Source organism: Nilaparvata lugens, unplaced genomic scaffold (genome assembly GCF_014356525.2).
Source record: "Nilaparvata lugens isolate BPH unplaced genomic scaffold, ASM1435652v1 scaffold4675, whole genome shotgun sequence".
NCBI classification, from domain to species: Eukaryota; Metazoa; Arthropoda; class Insecta; order Hemiptera; family Delphacidae; genus Nilaparvata; species Nilaparvata lugens.
Window position 1 is genome coordinate 1 of NW_024090750.1, and position 15,006 is coordinate 15,006.

A 15,006-nucleotide genomic window follows, 5' to 3' on the forward strand; every position below is an offset into this window, starting at 1 on the left:
GTTAATAATAGATAGTTGGTGACACTCACCACACCCTCATTGATCTCGTATTATTAGGTCTTTTTATTTATTTCACTCACTCACTTGGAAATGACATAAATCGAAACATTTCGTGAGAATTAAAATAAAATTGGAAAAGTAGTATGTACTTGGTTTTTTGATTTTACATGAAAATCTATTGTATAAATTAAAGTTTTAAAACAATAGCCTAAAAAGTACATACTATGTACTAGTCGCGACTAAATAGTATGTATATAACAATAACGAAATTGAATTTAGAATCAGTAGGTACAATCTATATACCGTAAGTATATCACTGTAGAGGTAGAGAATGAATGAGAATTATCTCTTTCTATAACATTAGACTTTTTCGATGATTATTACATTATTCCAAATTGAGATGTGATCCAATATTTTTCATTTTGCAGATACTCTACAACCTTATGGGAGAATCACTAACAAAACTGCAACAACATGAAGAGGCCGAAAGGTGGTACAAGGCTGCTCTCTCAGCAAAGCCAGATCATGTGCCAGCGCACCTAACTTATGGAAAATTGTTGGCGAAAAACGTGAGTATTGTAGTGCCAAATCCCCAAATCATTGAAGAATAATGATGGAGCTTACCGTTCATTACAGGCTAAGGTTCAATACATAAGAATATACAGAGTGGGTCATATATATGGGAACCCTTCAATTAATTGGAGACTGTTGTGGATATAATAGTGTGACTTTCAGGATGAGTTATTGGTCGAATATTCTACCTTTTGACGTACAACTCAATTTCAACCCCTCATAAAGGGGTGACTTTAGGGTTGTAAATCGAATATTTTAAATGTAAACACCCATTGTGTGGTAAATTATTTTAATGGTTTTTTGAAACAAGAATGATGGCATCGATAAAAATATTCTATGATACTTGTATCCAAAATGGCGGCTGATTGAAGTTTTAGTTCAAGTAATATATAGTTTAGTTTATTTTTAGTAGTATAGTTTTAGTTTATTTTCAATTAATGAGGGGTTGTAACTCAAATATTTTGAACATAAACACCTGTTGTGTGACACATCATTTTAAAGGTCTTTTCAGAACGAGAAATATAACATCAATAAAAATGTTCTATGATACTTTTATTCAAAATGGCGGCTGATTGAACTCTATCAATCATTTCTTTAGAAACTTAAACTTCAATCTGCTGCCATTTTGAATACAAGTATCATAGATGTAATTTCTATTGATGTCATTTTTATTGTCTTAGAAAGGCCTTGAAAATTATGTACCACACAATCGGTGTTAAACATTCAAATTATTTGAGTTACAACCCATCTTCCTTAAAAACTAAAAAAATCCAAGCAGCCGCCATTTTTTATACAAATATCATAGAACTTTTTAATTGATTCCATCTTTCTTGTTTTAAAAAATCTTTAAAATGATGTACCATACAATAGGTGTTTACATTTGAAATATTCGAGTTACCCCTAAGTCACCCCCTAATGAGGGGTTGAGATTCAGTTGTATGTCAAAAGGTAGGGCATTTGACTAATAACTTATCCCGGAAGTTACAGTGCTATATCTACAACAGTCTCCAATTTATTGAAGGGTTCCCATACATATGACTCACTCTGTATATTATAGGCCTACATCAATCTATGTAATGATTGAACTGTATTGGAGATTAAATTTCGATTTCACTGCAACATGTTAATTGAGGCCAGAATTTTTATTTTCCAAAAATATTTGTATTACTGTATTTCCAATATGAAATATATTAATTCCAATAAGATCATTTTATTTTTTCATTGATCCCACCAATAAGTGCTAAAAGTGTATGAATTTCAGAAATGCTTAAACATTATTGCTAGCTTAATTTTTTTTCCAAAGCTATTCATTTATTCATACAAAAAGTACATCATTAAAGCTATCATCAAGTAATCAAAGCTATTCATCAAGTAATTTAATGACATTCAAAATCATTAATTAAGAGAAATTATATATATCGAATGGGAGAAAAATCAATAAAATTGACCAAGAGTTTGGGCCTTCTAATTTATGATTACACTATTAAAAGTTTTTTCTGACGAATAGACTGAAATCTTCTGAAAAGGACCACTGTAGCCGAATAGGCTACTGTTAAAAATATAGGTACAAGTCATCTACATTGTATCATAATAAATATCTACAAGCATATGATAAAGTAAAGGATTCTATAGAATAACATAACAATAATATTGAACATACCTTAATAATAATTATTAAATGCTTGAAAATTATTAATTAATATTATAATTCATAAATAATAATCATTATTATTATTACCATTATTATTTTTATTATATTCGTATGGCTTTTATTGTTGGAGAGTTTCTGAAGGAAGTTCCAACTCGCCTGAATATATAATTTTAGCCGTTAATGGGTCTCACGACTGTCATACTTCAGTCGGGACCGAAAATTAAACGTGCCCATCCCTTAACACGGGAGTGACCTATACAAAAACTTCTGGTAATGAGCGGGGTATGAAAATAACTTACTCAATGAGATATAACAATTAGGGGTGCATGAGAAATTACAAACTGATAATATTTTAGTAGTCAGCTGGCTATTATTAGGAAAGGAATTCACAAAAATATTAGCTTGAATTTTCTCATACAACGACAGGGCACAGATAATACGAATTACACTGCAGTAAAACAATGATGAATCTATACAGAGTGTTTTAGAAGTAGTGTCGAACATTTTAGGGTTTTGTTCCTGGATTATAGTTATAGGAGACTGAAAATGTTGTATTTGAAGTGTGCAAAACTCAGCAGTTATCCTTATAGCTGCCATTTTGTTTTTTTACTTTAGGAAACTTTTATCTCAAGAACGAAATGTTGAATCAATGTTTTATTGATCTCAAATTTGGCATAAATATTCATGCTATTGAGATTCAACTTTAAAAAATGAAATAAAACATTTTCTATGTAAATTTTCAAAATGGCGGCCATTTTAAAATTTTTGATGGCAAATTTCACAAAAACCGTTCACTTTACAGAAAATTTACAAGAGACAAACAAGTTGGCAAATTTTTATCAAGATTTCAAAGATACCTTATTTATTAAGATTGGTCAAAGAAAAACAGAGCAGTTAATTATTTTCATACTGCATACATTCAGAAGACAAACAAGATCATCTGAAAAACATTGTTAAATCAACTGAAAGAGCATAGAGACCCATACCGAGTTTCAAAGCTTCATCTTAAAAACAATTGGAATAAAAAATGTACCTAATATCGATGTTCAAATGGTGAAAAGAGGTCATGCATGCAGTACGAAAAAAATTAATTTCTCTGTAATTCTTAGACCAATCTTGATAAATAAGGTACCGTATCCTTGAAATCTTGATAGAATTTGCTAACTTTTTTGTTTCTTGTAAATTTTCTGTAAAGTAAACGGTTCACGTGAAATTTCCCATTAAAAGTTTAAAATGGCCGCCATTTTGTAAATTCTCAGAGAAAATGTTTTATTTTATTTTTTAAAGTTGAGTCTTTATAGCATAAATATTCATGCCAAATTTCAGATCAATACAACATTTCGTTCTTGAGATAAAAATTCCCAAGTGGAAAAAACAAAAATGACAGCTTTAAGGATAACCGCCGAGTTTTTGACACTTCAAATACGACATTTGTAGTTTCCTATCGTCCAGGAACAATACCCTGAAATGTTCGACACTACTTCTGAAACACTCTGTACATATGGACGAACTTCATTAGTACCTAAATCATAATAGGTATCAATATGGTGTACCTCAAATTAAAACAAGAAATGTTAAATTTTGTATTCTGCTGTACTACTGCTTGTACTTATTAAAATCTACTTGAATAATCTTTTGTTCTAGAGAACGAGAATTGTTGAAGCCGAGCAGTGGTTTTTGAAAGCTCAGAGACTAGCTCCAGCAGACCCTACAGTTTATCAGCATTTCGGTAATAACATTTGGGCTAGATATTACTTCATTTTCCTTGATAAGCACAAAAGCCTCTCTTGAAAATAATTCGATTGGAGAAAAATAGAGCGTTTCCAATTAAACAGTTATTCATCTTATAGGCTATAATACGGATATATGGATATATTGGCCAACTATAGCTAGTAAGTGATAAACTATTCTGGTTGATTAATAGCATAATTTATTATAAAAACAATAATAGACTTATTAACCATATAGGACTAATTTTCAACAACCAATAACTTTTATTAGTCATAACTGATAGAATATAATGAAAACTGATTTAAAATAACGAACTATTATCAATGAATTTAATGAAAATGAAAAATCCAAGTACCCTTTTTTAAATTTTTACTCACATGTTTCAACATTTATGTCATTTTCAAGTGAGTGAGTAAAATAAATAAATAACATTATTATTCTATAAACATATTATTTATTAAAATAAAATGAATGTCATTATCCGTGATTAAAATAGATAGGCTTGATAACACTAAATGATTATATTTATTAAATGTTATTTATTTTATTCATTCACTTGAAAATGACATGTTGACACATGTTGTGAGTAAAAATTGAAAAATGTACTTGGATTTTTCATCTATTGATAATTGAAAGAGTAGCACTAACAAATAAAGGTATAATGAATCATGAATATTGGAGTAATGCTATCAGAAGTTGTCCATATTTATCCATAACATATTATTATCTTATCAAGATAATAAATTTGTTAGAAGTAATGTGATAACAAGAAAAAAATATAATATGATTTATTTATTTATTTATGGAGACAACAGGTTACCCCTAATGTGTCTCCTTCACAAATACAACAATACAAGATTATTATACAATGAGCAATGTAACTTACAATTGCAATAATGTTGAAAGAAAAAAAACTATAGAAATACAAGAGAAGGAAAAAAAAAGATGTATACAAGAAAATTATCATGAAACGGAATATAGAAATGAAAAGATTCTAAAATTAAAATAAAAATGTTACAAAGAATGGATAAAACTAACAAATGAATGTCAGAGTACTGATACCTGCCAATGAAGCAACAAAATGAGTAAGAAGTACACAGTGCAATAGATACATACCCATATACAGCAACAAATAATCGACAACACGACTGAGCAAGGACATCTCACAATAGACTGTTTAATATTCTATAAATTTTTTCACGAGAGAACCAGAAGATGTCCAGTTGCCCAGAGAAACAGTTGAAAAGTCTTTGAATTCTGTTGACCGGAGAATTATAGTGACTCACAGTTCTGGAACGGGGCACAAAAAAAGAGAAAGTGGAGCGACGTGATATGGTAGATATATAAATATTGACATATGAAAGCAAATATGGGGAATCTCTTTTATTATTTAATAAGCTATGAAGGAAAATTAAAGACTTAATATCTCGTTTTGTTTTTAATGATTGCAATTGGAAAATATTTCTCAGAGTGTCAGAGGGAAAGTCAAACGGACAATTGAAATTGAATTTCCTGAAGTACATGTACCTTAAAAATTTATTTTGTAAACGCTCCAAAAGTAGTACTTGATCATTACAATAAGGGTTCCAAATTTCAGACGCATACTCAAGAATACTTCTGACAAGAGATTTATACAGAAATATTATGGGTGAGACATCATTGAAAGGTGAACATGTTCTCAGGATAAACCCCATCTGCTGATTGGCTCTACTACACAAAAGGTCTATATTATGTTTATTGAATGTAAAATCAGAGCTGTAAATCACACCCAGGTCCTTAAAAGATTCCACCTCCTCCAACGGTGCACCATCAATTCTATAGATGCATTTGTGTGAAGCTACCTGCCGGGAAAATGATAAAGTTTTGCATTTAGCTATATTTATTCTAGGGCCATTATTCATACACCATACACTCAGTTTATTTATATTATAATAGATTTTAGTTATTATAATAGATTATCTACGATGAAAACGTAATCTAATTTATCTCAATCGAGAGATAGTAAGAAAATGATTATCATTTAATTTTAAATAAGTAGGACCTCTCTTTAGAGTACAATAATTATCATTTGCAAAATTATCAATCATATATTATCCAATCTCCAATCATGAATAAGCTTCAGTTTTCATTTAATATCATTTTCCAGAATCTTTTCCTTCATTTCAGTGTACCGTATGAAGCAATTAAGTTAACTTGTTGGTTGACAAAAATGTATTATCCTTGAAACAATATTCTTATATAGTATAGGGCCACGATAGGCCCACTGTAATCTGTAGCTTCCAGGCGACTTCATTGTTGACTGCCTAAAGCCATTGTCATAGGAGAAAATATAGAAAATGCTACTGATAGAATCGTCCTCTATATTTTGATGCTGCTCTACTATTTCATTGTTAATTAGCTAATGATAATCATTATGATGATGATTTATGATTATGATTATGATGAGTTATATCCATGATCAAAGTAATTGAATTGAACTCGTAGTCAAGTCTATCAATTATCAAATGGTTAAGTAATCAAATATATGGAATTTGCAATAGCTGAGACAATTTATCGTCCCATTATAACTGTCAACTGAGGATATTTTCTGGATTTTCTGAAAACCCCTATTTTTTAGTTGAATGTTTTTTTTCATAAATGATTTCCCAACTTGATAATAGTTTGTTAATTTTAAAGGTCATGCAAATGAAAAGAATACTGTAGAACTGTTTCAATTGTTTCATTTTTCCAACACCCTTATACTCTTCATGGAGGTAGTAGGCTAGGTTGAGTGGTAGGGAGAACTTAAAATTCCTAACTCCCCCAAGAAATATTTTCTCATTTCATTTCATTCCACCCAGTAGTCATATTGTTTGCCTTCATTTTGTATATTTTTTAGCTTTCATAGTATGGAGGGAAACATTTATTATTATTCTATCTGTTCCTATTTAGTTTGTGTTGTTTGCTTGACAATTGAACAGCTACACTGTGATTTGTTGCAGGCCAATTTCTAACCGAGTTGGAGAGACACAGTGAGGCGGCCAACCAATACCTGAGGGCCACCGAGCTGGCTCCAAAGCAGTACGACTTGGTGTTGAGTGCGGCGACTGCTCTCAGACAGGCAGGCGCCAACCATCAGGCAGAGAATTTCTACCGCAAGGCTGTTTCCCTCCGACCAAAGGTCACTTGATGCACTCTTAGATAAACTTGATTGCGTTTGATCTCTCCATTTTCCAACTCGTATTATGTTGGGTAACTGTAACTAGAAAATCCCTTGATGCAAAATGAACAATATCTTATTGTTACCTACATTGTGATTTCTCACATGGTGGATCCTCAAATGAGGATATTTTATTCTATTAGCAGCTAGTTAGAGATTATGTATTTCATACAAATGCTAATTGAGTGAAATATTTCTAATTAATTTATTAATTCAATCCATCTAAATTCAAAATTTATAGTTGTAATGTTTATTTTGGACTAAAATTTTATAAAAATTGTACACGTGAAATTCTAACCTTATCTTGGACTTTGTCACTTATAAATTTGGAAGAAAAATAGCACAAGGACTCACCTTATTATTTCATCTTTTAATGTTATTACATTAGTGTCATTTGCATTGTAAATGAATAAATAAAATTCAACAGTCTTTCATATATTACTTCATTATACAGAGTGATTCAAGAATTAATATCACGTTTTTAACTCTTCATATCATATATTTGTTACTACCTACCGGTAAACCGGGGTGACTTTGTCCCAATTTTGGAAAGTTGAGATTTTAAATAGTATTGCAATCAATACTTCAGGTGAAACAAATCTCTCGCAATATTTTTCATTGTATTCTGAAATTTTTAAGAGTATTTTTCATTATAAAAAGTTAATATTTTTCTCAACTTTAAAATAGATATATATATTTTTTTTTAAATAAGAGACAATGTCAACCAGGGGTTGGGGTGAATTTGTCCCACTTTGGAAAATGTGGAAAAAAGTCATTTTTAAGAGTTAGACAAAGTATAACCAACTTTCAACCTTTAAAATGAATAATGACATTGAAAACAAATGAAATCCACTTCCAAAAATAATATCACAATCTTTATATTGGGACAAAGTCACCCAAAGTTTAACCTAAAAATGACATTGTTGTTACTATAGTAACAGAACCCTAACTAGTTCAACTACCGTATTTCAACTATGGACATTATGGTTATACCAATTGAAATATAATAGAAAGGAAAAAATAAAATATGTACTCGCCGATATCATAAGTAGGCTATTTTAGAAATAGTTTTCCAATACGAGGTTTTCCGACAACAGAATCACAAGATGAAGCAAGCAATTAGGTTCTATGTCGATAATTCAATTTATATCGAGTTTTGACAAGATATCAAGCTTGCAGGGCCTCGATAATGATCAGCTGTTAACCCTGTTGTCAATATTTTTGCAGTAGCAGAAGTCTCCGGGTGGTTCACAACATTTAACTTTGTAGTTCAGTTTAATAAGAATTCATAGTAGGCCCAGATATCTGACCGCTGGTTAACTCAGCCCCTGGTATATAGCCCCTACTATAAGCCCCTGAGGCTATATAGCCGCTTATAGGCAAAGAAAGTGCACGGCAAAGTTACTGGTGGCTAGACGAGCTTTCCATTACGTCAGCAATTTTCATCAGGAAATTCCGTAAGGTCGATGTTTTATGAATTAAAATTGATGAGAAGTGACGTAATTGGAGTCACTCGATGTCAGTAGCTTGCCGTCTCCATTCTGCTCGTCTATATAAGCCACCCAATCATCAATGTCAAGGAATACTATGATGGCCTCCACGTTCTCTTGACCTAACGTCATACAATTTTCAGCTTTGTGACTTCTTCAAGAATAGTACTAATTGACCTTGCTGAATTATTCAAACATTGTATTGAATTAGGTCTACCTTACTGGAAAAACATTTATCAATGTTTGAAAGGAACTCGACTATGGACCTTATATTATGTGCAATATTATACCGATATAGTAGTCGTAGTCATATATTGAACGTTTGAACAAAGGGTTCTTGATAAAACTGTTCGAATTGCTTTTCTACTTGACATATCATATTAACTTCAAATAAACTGTAAGAAATGATATGTATAAATAGTTGAAACTGCGATAGTCATTTGTAGTCACTCTGTATAATAAATTATAATGTTTCCTCAAATATTTGGCATAGAAAGAAATCAGTCAATTATTGTCAATGCTGTCCACATAAGCTTATTAGCAGTTAAAACCAAATTTGATTCAATTCAGGATTAGATCAAGAACAGAACAAGTAGAAGTTTTTTATGAGAAGGACCCTATTGTTTAAGGTTATATCTAGAAATGTTTAAAATTAGTTTGTGCGTGGGTGATGGAGTAGGATGGATAAACAAATAACCATGCCTTATTGGCATATATATAGCTAAACGTTTTTTGGGTGTAAATTTCAAACAAAAATTTCATATTTGGATTGCTTTTATGTGATAAATTACAATTTGAAGCAATTTTGGACATTTTTAAGGATTAAGATGATTTTGAAAAAGTTTTTTTTTCTGTGAAAAATGAAAATTTTGTGAAAAACACAAAAATTCAATAGTCCAGTGAAATTTTCATGCTGCACCATATCATTGATCGTTTGACAATGATATTTGAAGGAGGTTTCTGTGACACAATTTTTGACTTTGCATCTTGATTTGGACTATTTAGTAGGTGAACATTTAGTGAGGTCCACGTTATAATGACAGTATTTAATCAACTTTGGTTTTGCTATCCTTGTCTATCATTCGACAAAGCCGGTGTTACTATCCTTTTCTAGGTCCAAAACGATGCCAATAATAGTTTTAACCTTCTTTAACCTCAAAATTGTTCCAGCAATCAGATTTTTAACTTAATTATGTGTAACGCTAAGTCGCCTCTATGGTGCACATTGGGTTATACTGAATCGACTAGCAAATAATGTCAGACTATCTTATGTTCTCCTGACCGAAAACTACACAACATCTCGAAGAATTTGGAAATATACAGTGTATATCTAGGCATTTGAGACACATGAGCTATATTTTTTTTTGTGTACTGTAAAACGGGGTTACTTAAGCCTACAGGGTAACAAAAGCCATTCTGCAAGGTAAATTTCAAGAGCCCATGTTGGTAACACTGGTTTCAGAAATCCTGGATGTTTATAGATCTATGAGTTGGAAATTGTACAAACTTCAAGCTGATGCAAAAAAAAAATACTGAGATTTGAAGTAAAGCATTAAAAAATTTATTGTTTGGAGGAAATTTGTACCAAATTTTATACCCATCATAACTTCATTTGTCCATCCAGTCTGTCTCTTTCAAGTTTAGTAACTATTTCGAAACATAACCTCAATAAATTGTCTGTTTAGATGATGCATCAGTTAGTTCTCCAATTTTGAGGTTATTTTTTTCCTGATGCTTCTCTTTTCTCAGCTGGTCTGTCTATGGGGTAACAAAAGCCACAAGAAAAACACACTTTTTTGTATGAGTTGAAATGATCATTTATGTAATCTAGAAAATGTGAATAATTCTTCAAACTATTATTTTTCTCATATAAACCATGATTTTGTTTCTTTTAGTCTAGTGTATGGATTTAGTTGCTCCAGAAGTGTTAAACTTGAGCCAAAATCTCATTCATTCACTCATTTAATCTTAAAAATAAAAATTGTATTATTTTTCTCCATTAAATTCAGTTTTTTAAACATGAATATTGTTTCTCTTAGTCTAGTGTATGGAATTAGTTACCCAGGAGTATTCAACTTGAGCCAACATTCATTTAACATACCTGGTTTTTGTTACCCATTCCAGGGGGAAACTTAGACCACCATGTTTTTATATTTTTTCAGGTGAAAAATTGTTCAAATAATTTTTTTATTACATGAAACAATAAGTCAAGATACAGACCCAAGTTTTGCACTAAGTTTCAAATCTGTAAATTGATTGGTCTAGATTCACCAGGTGTTTGAATTTTAAAAGTGGCCTAAGTAACCCCGTTTTACGGTACCTATCTGCCATACGCTAAATAATAATTGGGCAGGATTCGAATCCACGATTCGAGCAGCTGCTGAAGTTGTACTAACCTCAAATCTCCCGGCTACGGAGTGACTGGAAAATTGAGATAATAAATTAAATTGTCATACTATCGGCTCTTCTGTTGAAAATATGGCTGTTTGAGGCCAGTTCTTCTAACAGACGGTTATATGCTGTCGAAACCCATCTGAAATTCCAGATCCACCAAAGTCTCAGCACCATTTCTATCATTACCCACGTACAATTGCACCCGGCTTGTGCTTGTGGAAAGTAAGAAAGTAGGCATCATATCCCCAGAAAAACGTCAGACCCAACTTGGTGAGATTCTCTTGATAATATGGCATTTCATTCCATGCATCCGACTATATCAATGTGAACTCCACTTTTATACATTATTATCACATTATGCTTTTGAGAAATTTCTTGATCAACAAAAATTAATTATCAAAAATTCATAGTTTGATTGTTTATTGAATTCTGTCTGAATGAATTGTTATTGGCGTTGAAACAAAGACAGGGAAAGTGGAAATGATAAGTAACGCAAGCTACTATGATGACGGCGGCTAGTGTTTTTTTAAAGTAACTTTTCATCGATTTCCATTTCATGCATAATTGGTGAATGGAAACTGTTAGAAAGTGATGGATGAGAAGCATTGCCAGTCAGTAACTTGTCTCTAATTTCTCGGGCTATAATCCACTTAATAGAATAAAGTATCGCTGGTGAAACTGCACAATTGTTGTAATATCCCTGATAGAGATAATATTGAAAGTGTGATATGGATGATTTCAGGAAGCAGCCAGCCACAGCAATTTGGGAGCAATGCTGCACCTGAACGGCAAGTACACAGAGGCGGCGGCCTCATACAAGGAGGCACTGCGTCTACAGCCGCACGACCCAACCACTCTCAGCAATCTGCACAAGCTTCGCACCCTTATAGCAAGGCTGGAGACGTGACGACTGCACGCCTGCCTCCGATTCGCAGGCTACATCGACAATCGGACGGCATCAAGACACGACCAACTCTTAAAAATAACATAGCTCTTAGTAATATTACAGCCACTCAATTTGCAACCCTTTATTATATATGTGAATAAAGGATATATATGCATCATAATAGGGGTTTGAATATTTGAGAGGTTTGAATATTTTGAGCAATACGAGGATATAAAACATGTGTATAATTCACAATTAAGATAATTGATAGATCTCTATACATTATTTGATACGATGATATAAAACATGTGTATAATCAATTTATAAGAACAATCTACCAGGACATGTTTACAATATACTCCTACTAACATAATACATTGAGTATAAGTATACAATACCTATTGTACATGCAACTATTACAAGGGTATACCGTATAACAAAATATGTATAACATACAATCAGTAGCCAACATGCATAAGGTCAATGTATCATTATTTTGAGTCACTTTTCGTACGATATGATTGAAAGTATGGATCATAAAAATAGTCACAACATTGAATGGAGATATTTGAAATTGTCATATTAGAATAAGTTATTCTAAGAAACGAGAGTTTTGATCTTACACCATTGTTTTGTTTCCGGTCATATTTTATGCTTTCAAATAAATGAGTAAGTGGTTGTTACAAAAATTAATGTATTTCTCATAAATCAATATGAAAGTCTAGAACATTATAAATCAGATTCAACTCACTTTGGGAAAAAGTCATAATGATAAGCAAGTCTGTATACAATATCAAGGTATTTGTACAATATCTGGGGAACTAAAGGAATCACATTGTTGGTTTGTAAAAAATATTTCTGGAGTACAAAGACAACAAAATTAAATGAATTCATGAATCATGTAAGAGCATAGAGCCTGACCTTGATCGAGAGGAAAAATGAAGATAACTCACATGAGGTCGTAATCTTCCGGTAGGAAGTTCTATATTTTCAAAACTTTTGGAACGAATAATATGAAATGATTAATAATTTGAAAAATGCTAGACAGTCTCATTCAATAAATAAGGAGATTAAGTTTATGGGACCCAGCAAAATTTTGATGGTTTTCTTCTCAAACTTTTGAATTTGGGATTTGAAGGATGCACTTGCAGTTTTGCTTATTATACAACTTCTCATCTCTTGTACTGTTGTAGTGTGGATTAAAATATGGCTTGGCAGTCATAGGAAAACTATCAATGTGGAATGATGGAAAAGTTGTTCAAAAACGAATGATACAGTTGTCATAATAGTAAAAGAGCCTGCAGAAAAAATGTATAATTCAAATATTTCCAAGCGTCATTTTTTTTAATACTAAGTGCAAAGAGAAGGAAAGCACTCTGTTCAAAACAGTTAAAGGCTCAGCAGTTTATTCTGTCAAAATGTGCTAACTTCTAGTGGAGCAGTGGTTGTCACAACTTCACTGGTCTTGGTTCAGCAGACAACCAGTTTAAAAAAATAATACTTTCTGTATTACGCTTTTCGCTTAGAACGCTTTTCAAATCAAAATTATAAAAGAGGTTTACTCATTATTAGAAATTCCATTTTTTATATTATAAAATAAAAAACTGAAATAATAGCGGCTGTTTAAAGAACAGAAATAATAATTATTTAATCCATCACTACAGCAAATTCTTCTAATAATTTTCATAATTTTAAAATGCATAGCTTCATCAAAATATTGATTTGAAACCTTGCAAAATCGATGAAGGGAATTTTTCTTCAAGGGAACCATTTTTTATTCCTCTTTTTATAGAAGTGATTGTCCCATAGGATTGGACGAATCAATCATTAATGTTGCAATTATTGTTGGATCACAACTCTTCTGCTACATAAATTATATTTACTTTTAATACTTCAACAGACTCAAAACAGAACGTTTCCACTTTTAAATATTGTGAAATATATTATTGCATTGACACAACGCAACCATTCTGTAAAATATGTGGAACCAACATTATGTAAATAAATTTATGTGAGCTAACATTACTGAGGGGCCTAATCGTGGAATATTTACTATTGATTGAATGTAATAGGTCGAAAATGAAATTGTTTAGTATTGTTCTGGGACTATTATCCACTACTTTGAGAATCTTGTGAAAATTCATGGATGTTGATTGACAATATTGGTACAATTTTTAGAAGCTGAAACTTACAGTGCTTTCAGAAATATTTTAATTTAATAAACTTTCACTTTCTCTGTTGTATTGGATACTAATTCTCCTCCCTTGAGTAGCGTGTGCTACTGATATTCATTTCATAGCAAATTGAAGATTTTGGGTGGTAACCAAACTAATAAAAAACGATGAGAAAATCAAGAGGTATTATCTCCATCAGTAGAAAATTCTTTCCATCTGAATATTTCCAATACGGTATACAATCGAACAGCAATAAAAAACAATTCCAGCACAACGAATAAAATACTTGAAAAATATAATATATTATTCAATTTCATAATAAAACTGTTCAACTCTTATACATGAGTAAACATTGTCAATTCTTGATGAATATTTTCACTAAACAAGCGGAATGTATAACTAGTAGCCTAGCGGCGCATCCATCATTGTTGGTTCTTATGATCAACAGAATTAGCCAATCCATGTTTATCAATTGTTTTAAACCCCAATAAACTGTTAAATCATTATTTTTTCGTGAATTAATTGATATACTTTGAAGTGATTGTTGTAGATAAAATATGAATTTGAATTACATTATCGAAGGAGATCCATCCAATCCTGTACACGAGAGAACTAAAAGAGAAGAATCTATATAATTCCAAAAGAGAAATCGGACAAAGTATCACTAGAAAAATGCGATGTAGCCTAACTGTTGCAATAAATAATGATGTTCAATCGAATTTCAAGTGGCATGATAATCCATAGTTGAATGGGAAAATTCAGGCTGCAACTACTGTGATGCAATCAGGCCTATATGGAATAGAGAGAATAATCCCCAGTCTAGAGAATTATGGCGGAAATAGAAATTAAATTTCGCGACCTCTAGAATTTCATCATTTGGTAGCTTACAATTCAACCATAGTACTCAA

At 31.6% G+C, this 15,006-nt stretch overlaps 1 protein-coding gene across 1 annotated transcript; it reads left to right on the top strand.

Moving 5' to 3' along the window:
* Window positions 1–428: 428 nt before the first annotated feature.
* LOC111063034 (protein O-mannosyl-transferase TMTC2-like) lies at window positions 429–14,649 on the top strand (the record flags this gene model as incomplete). The annotated part of the gene is made up of 4 exons (XM_039444444.1): window positions 429–569; window positions 3,869–3,953; window positions 6,937–7,115; window positions 11,781–14,649. Coding segments are annotated over 4 exons (570 nt in total), but the record flags the coding sequence as incomplete, so codon positions are not given.
* Window positions 14,650–15,006: the final 357 nt, after the last annotated feature.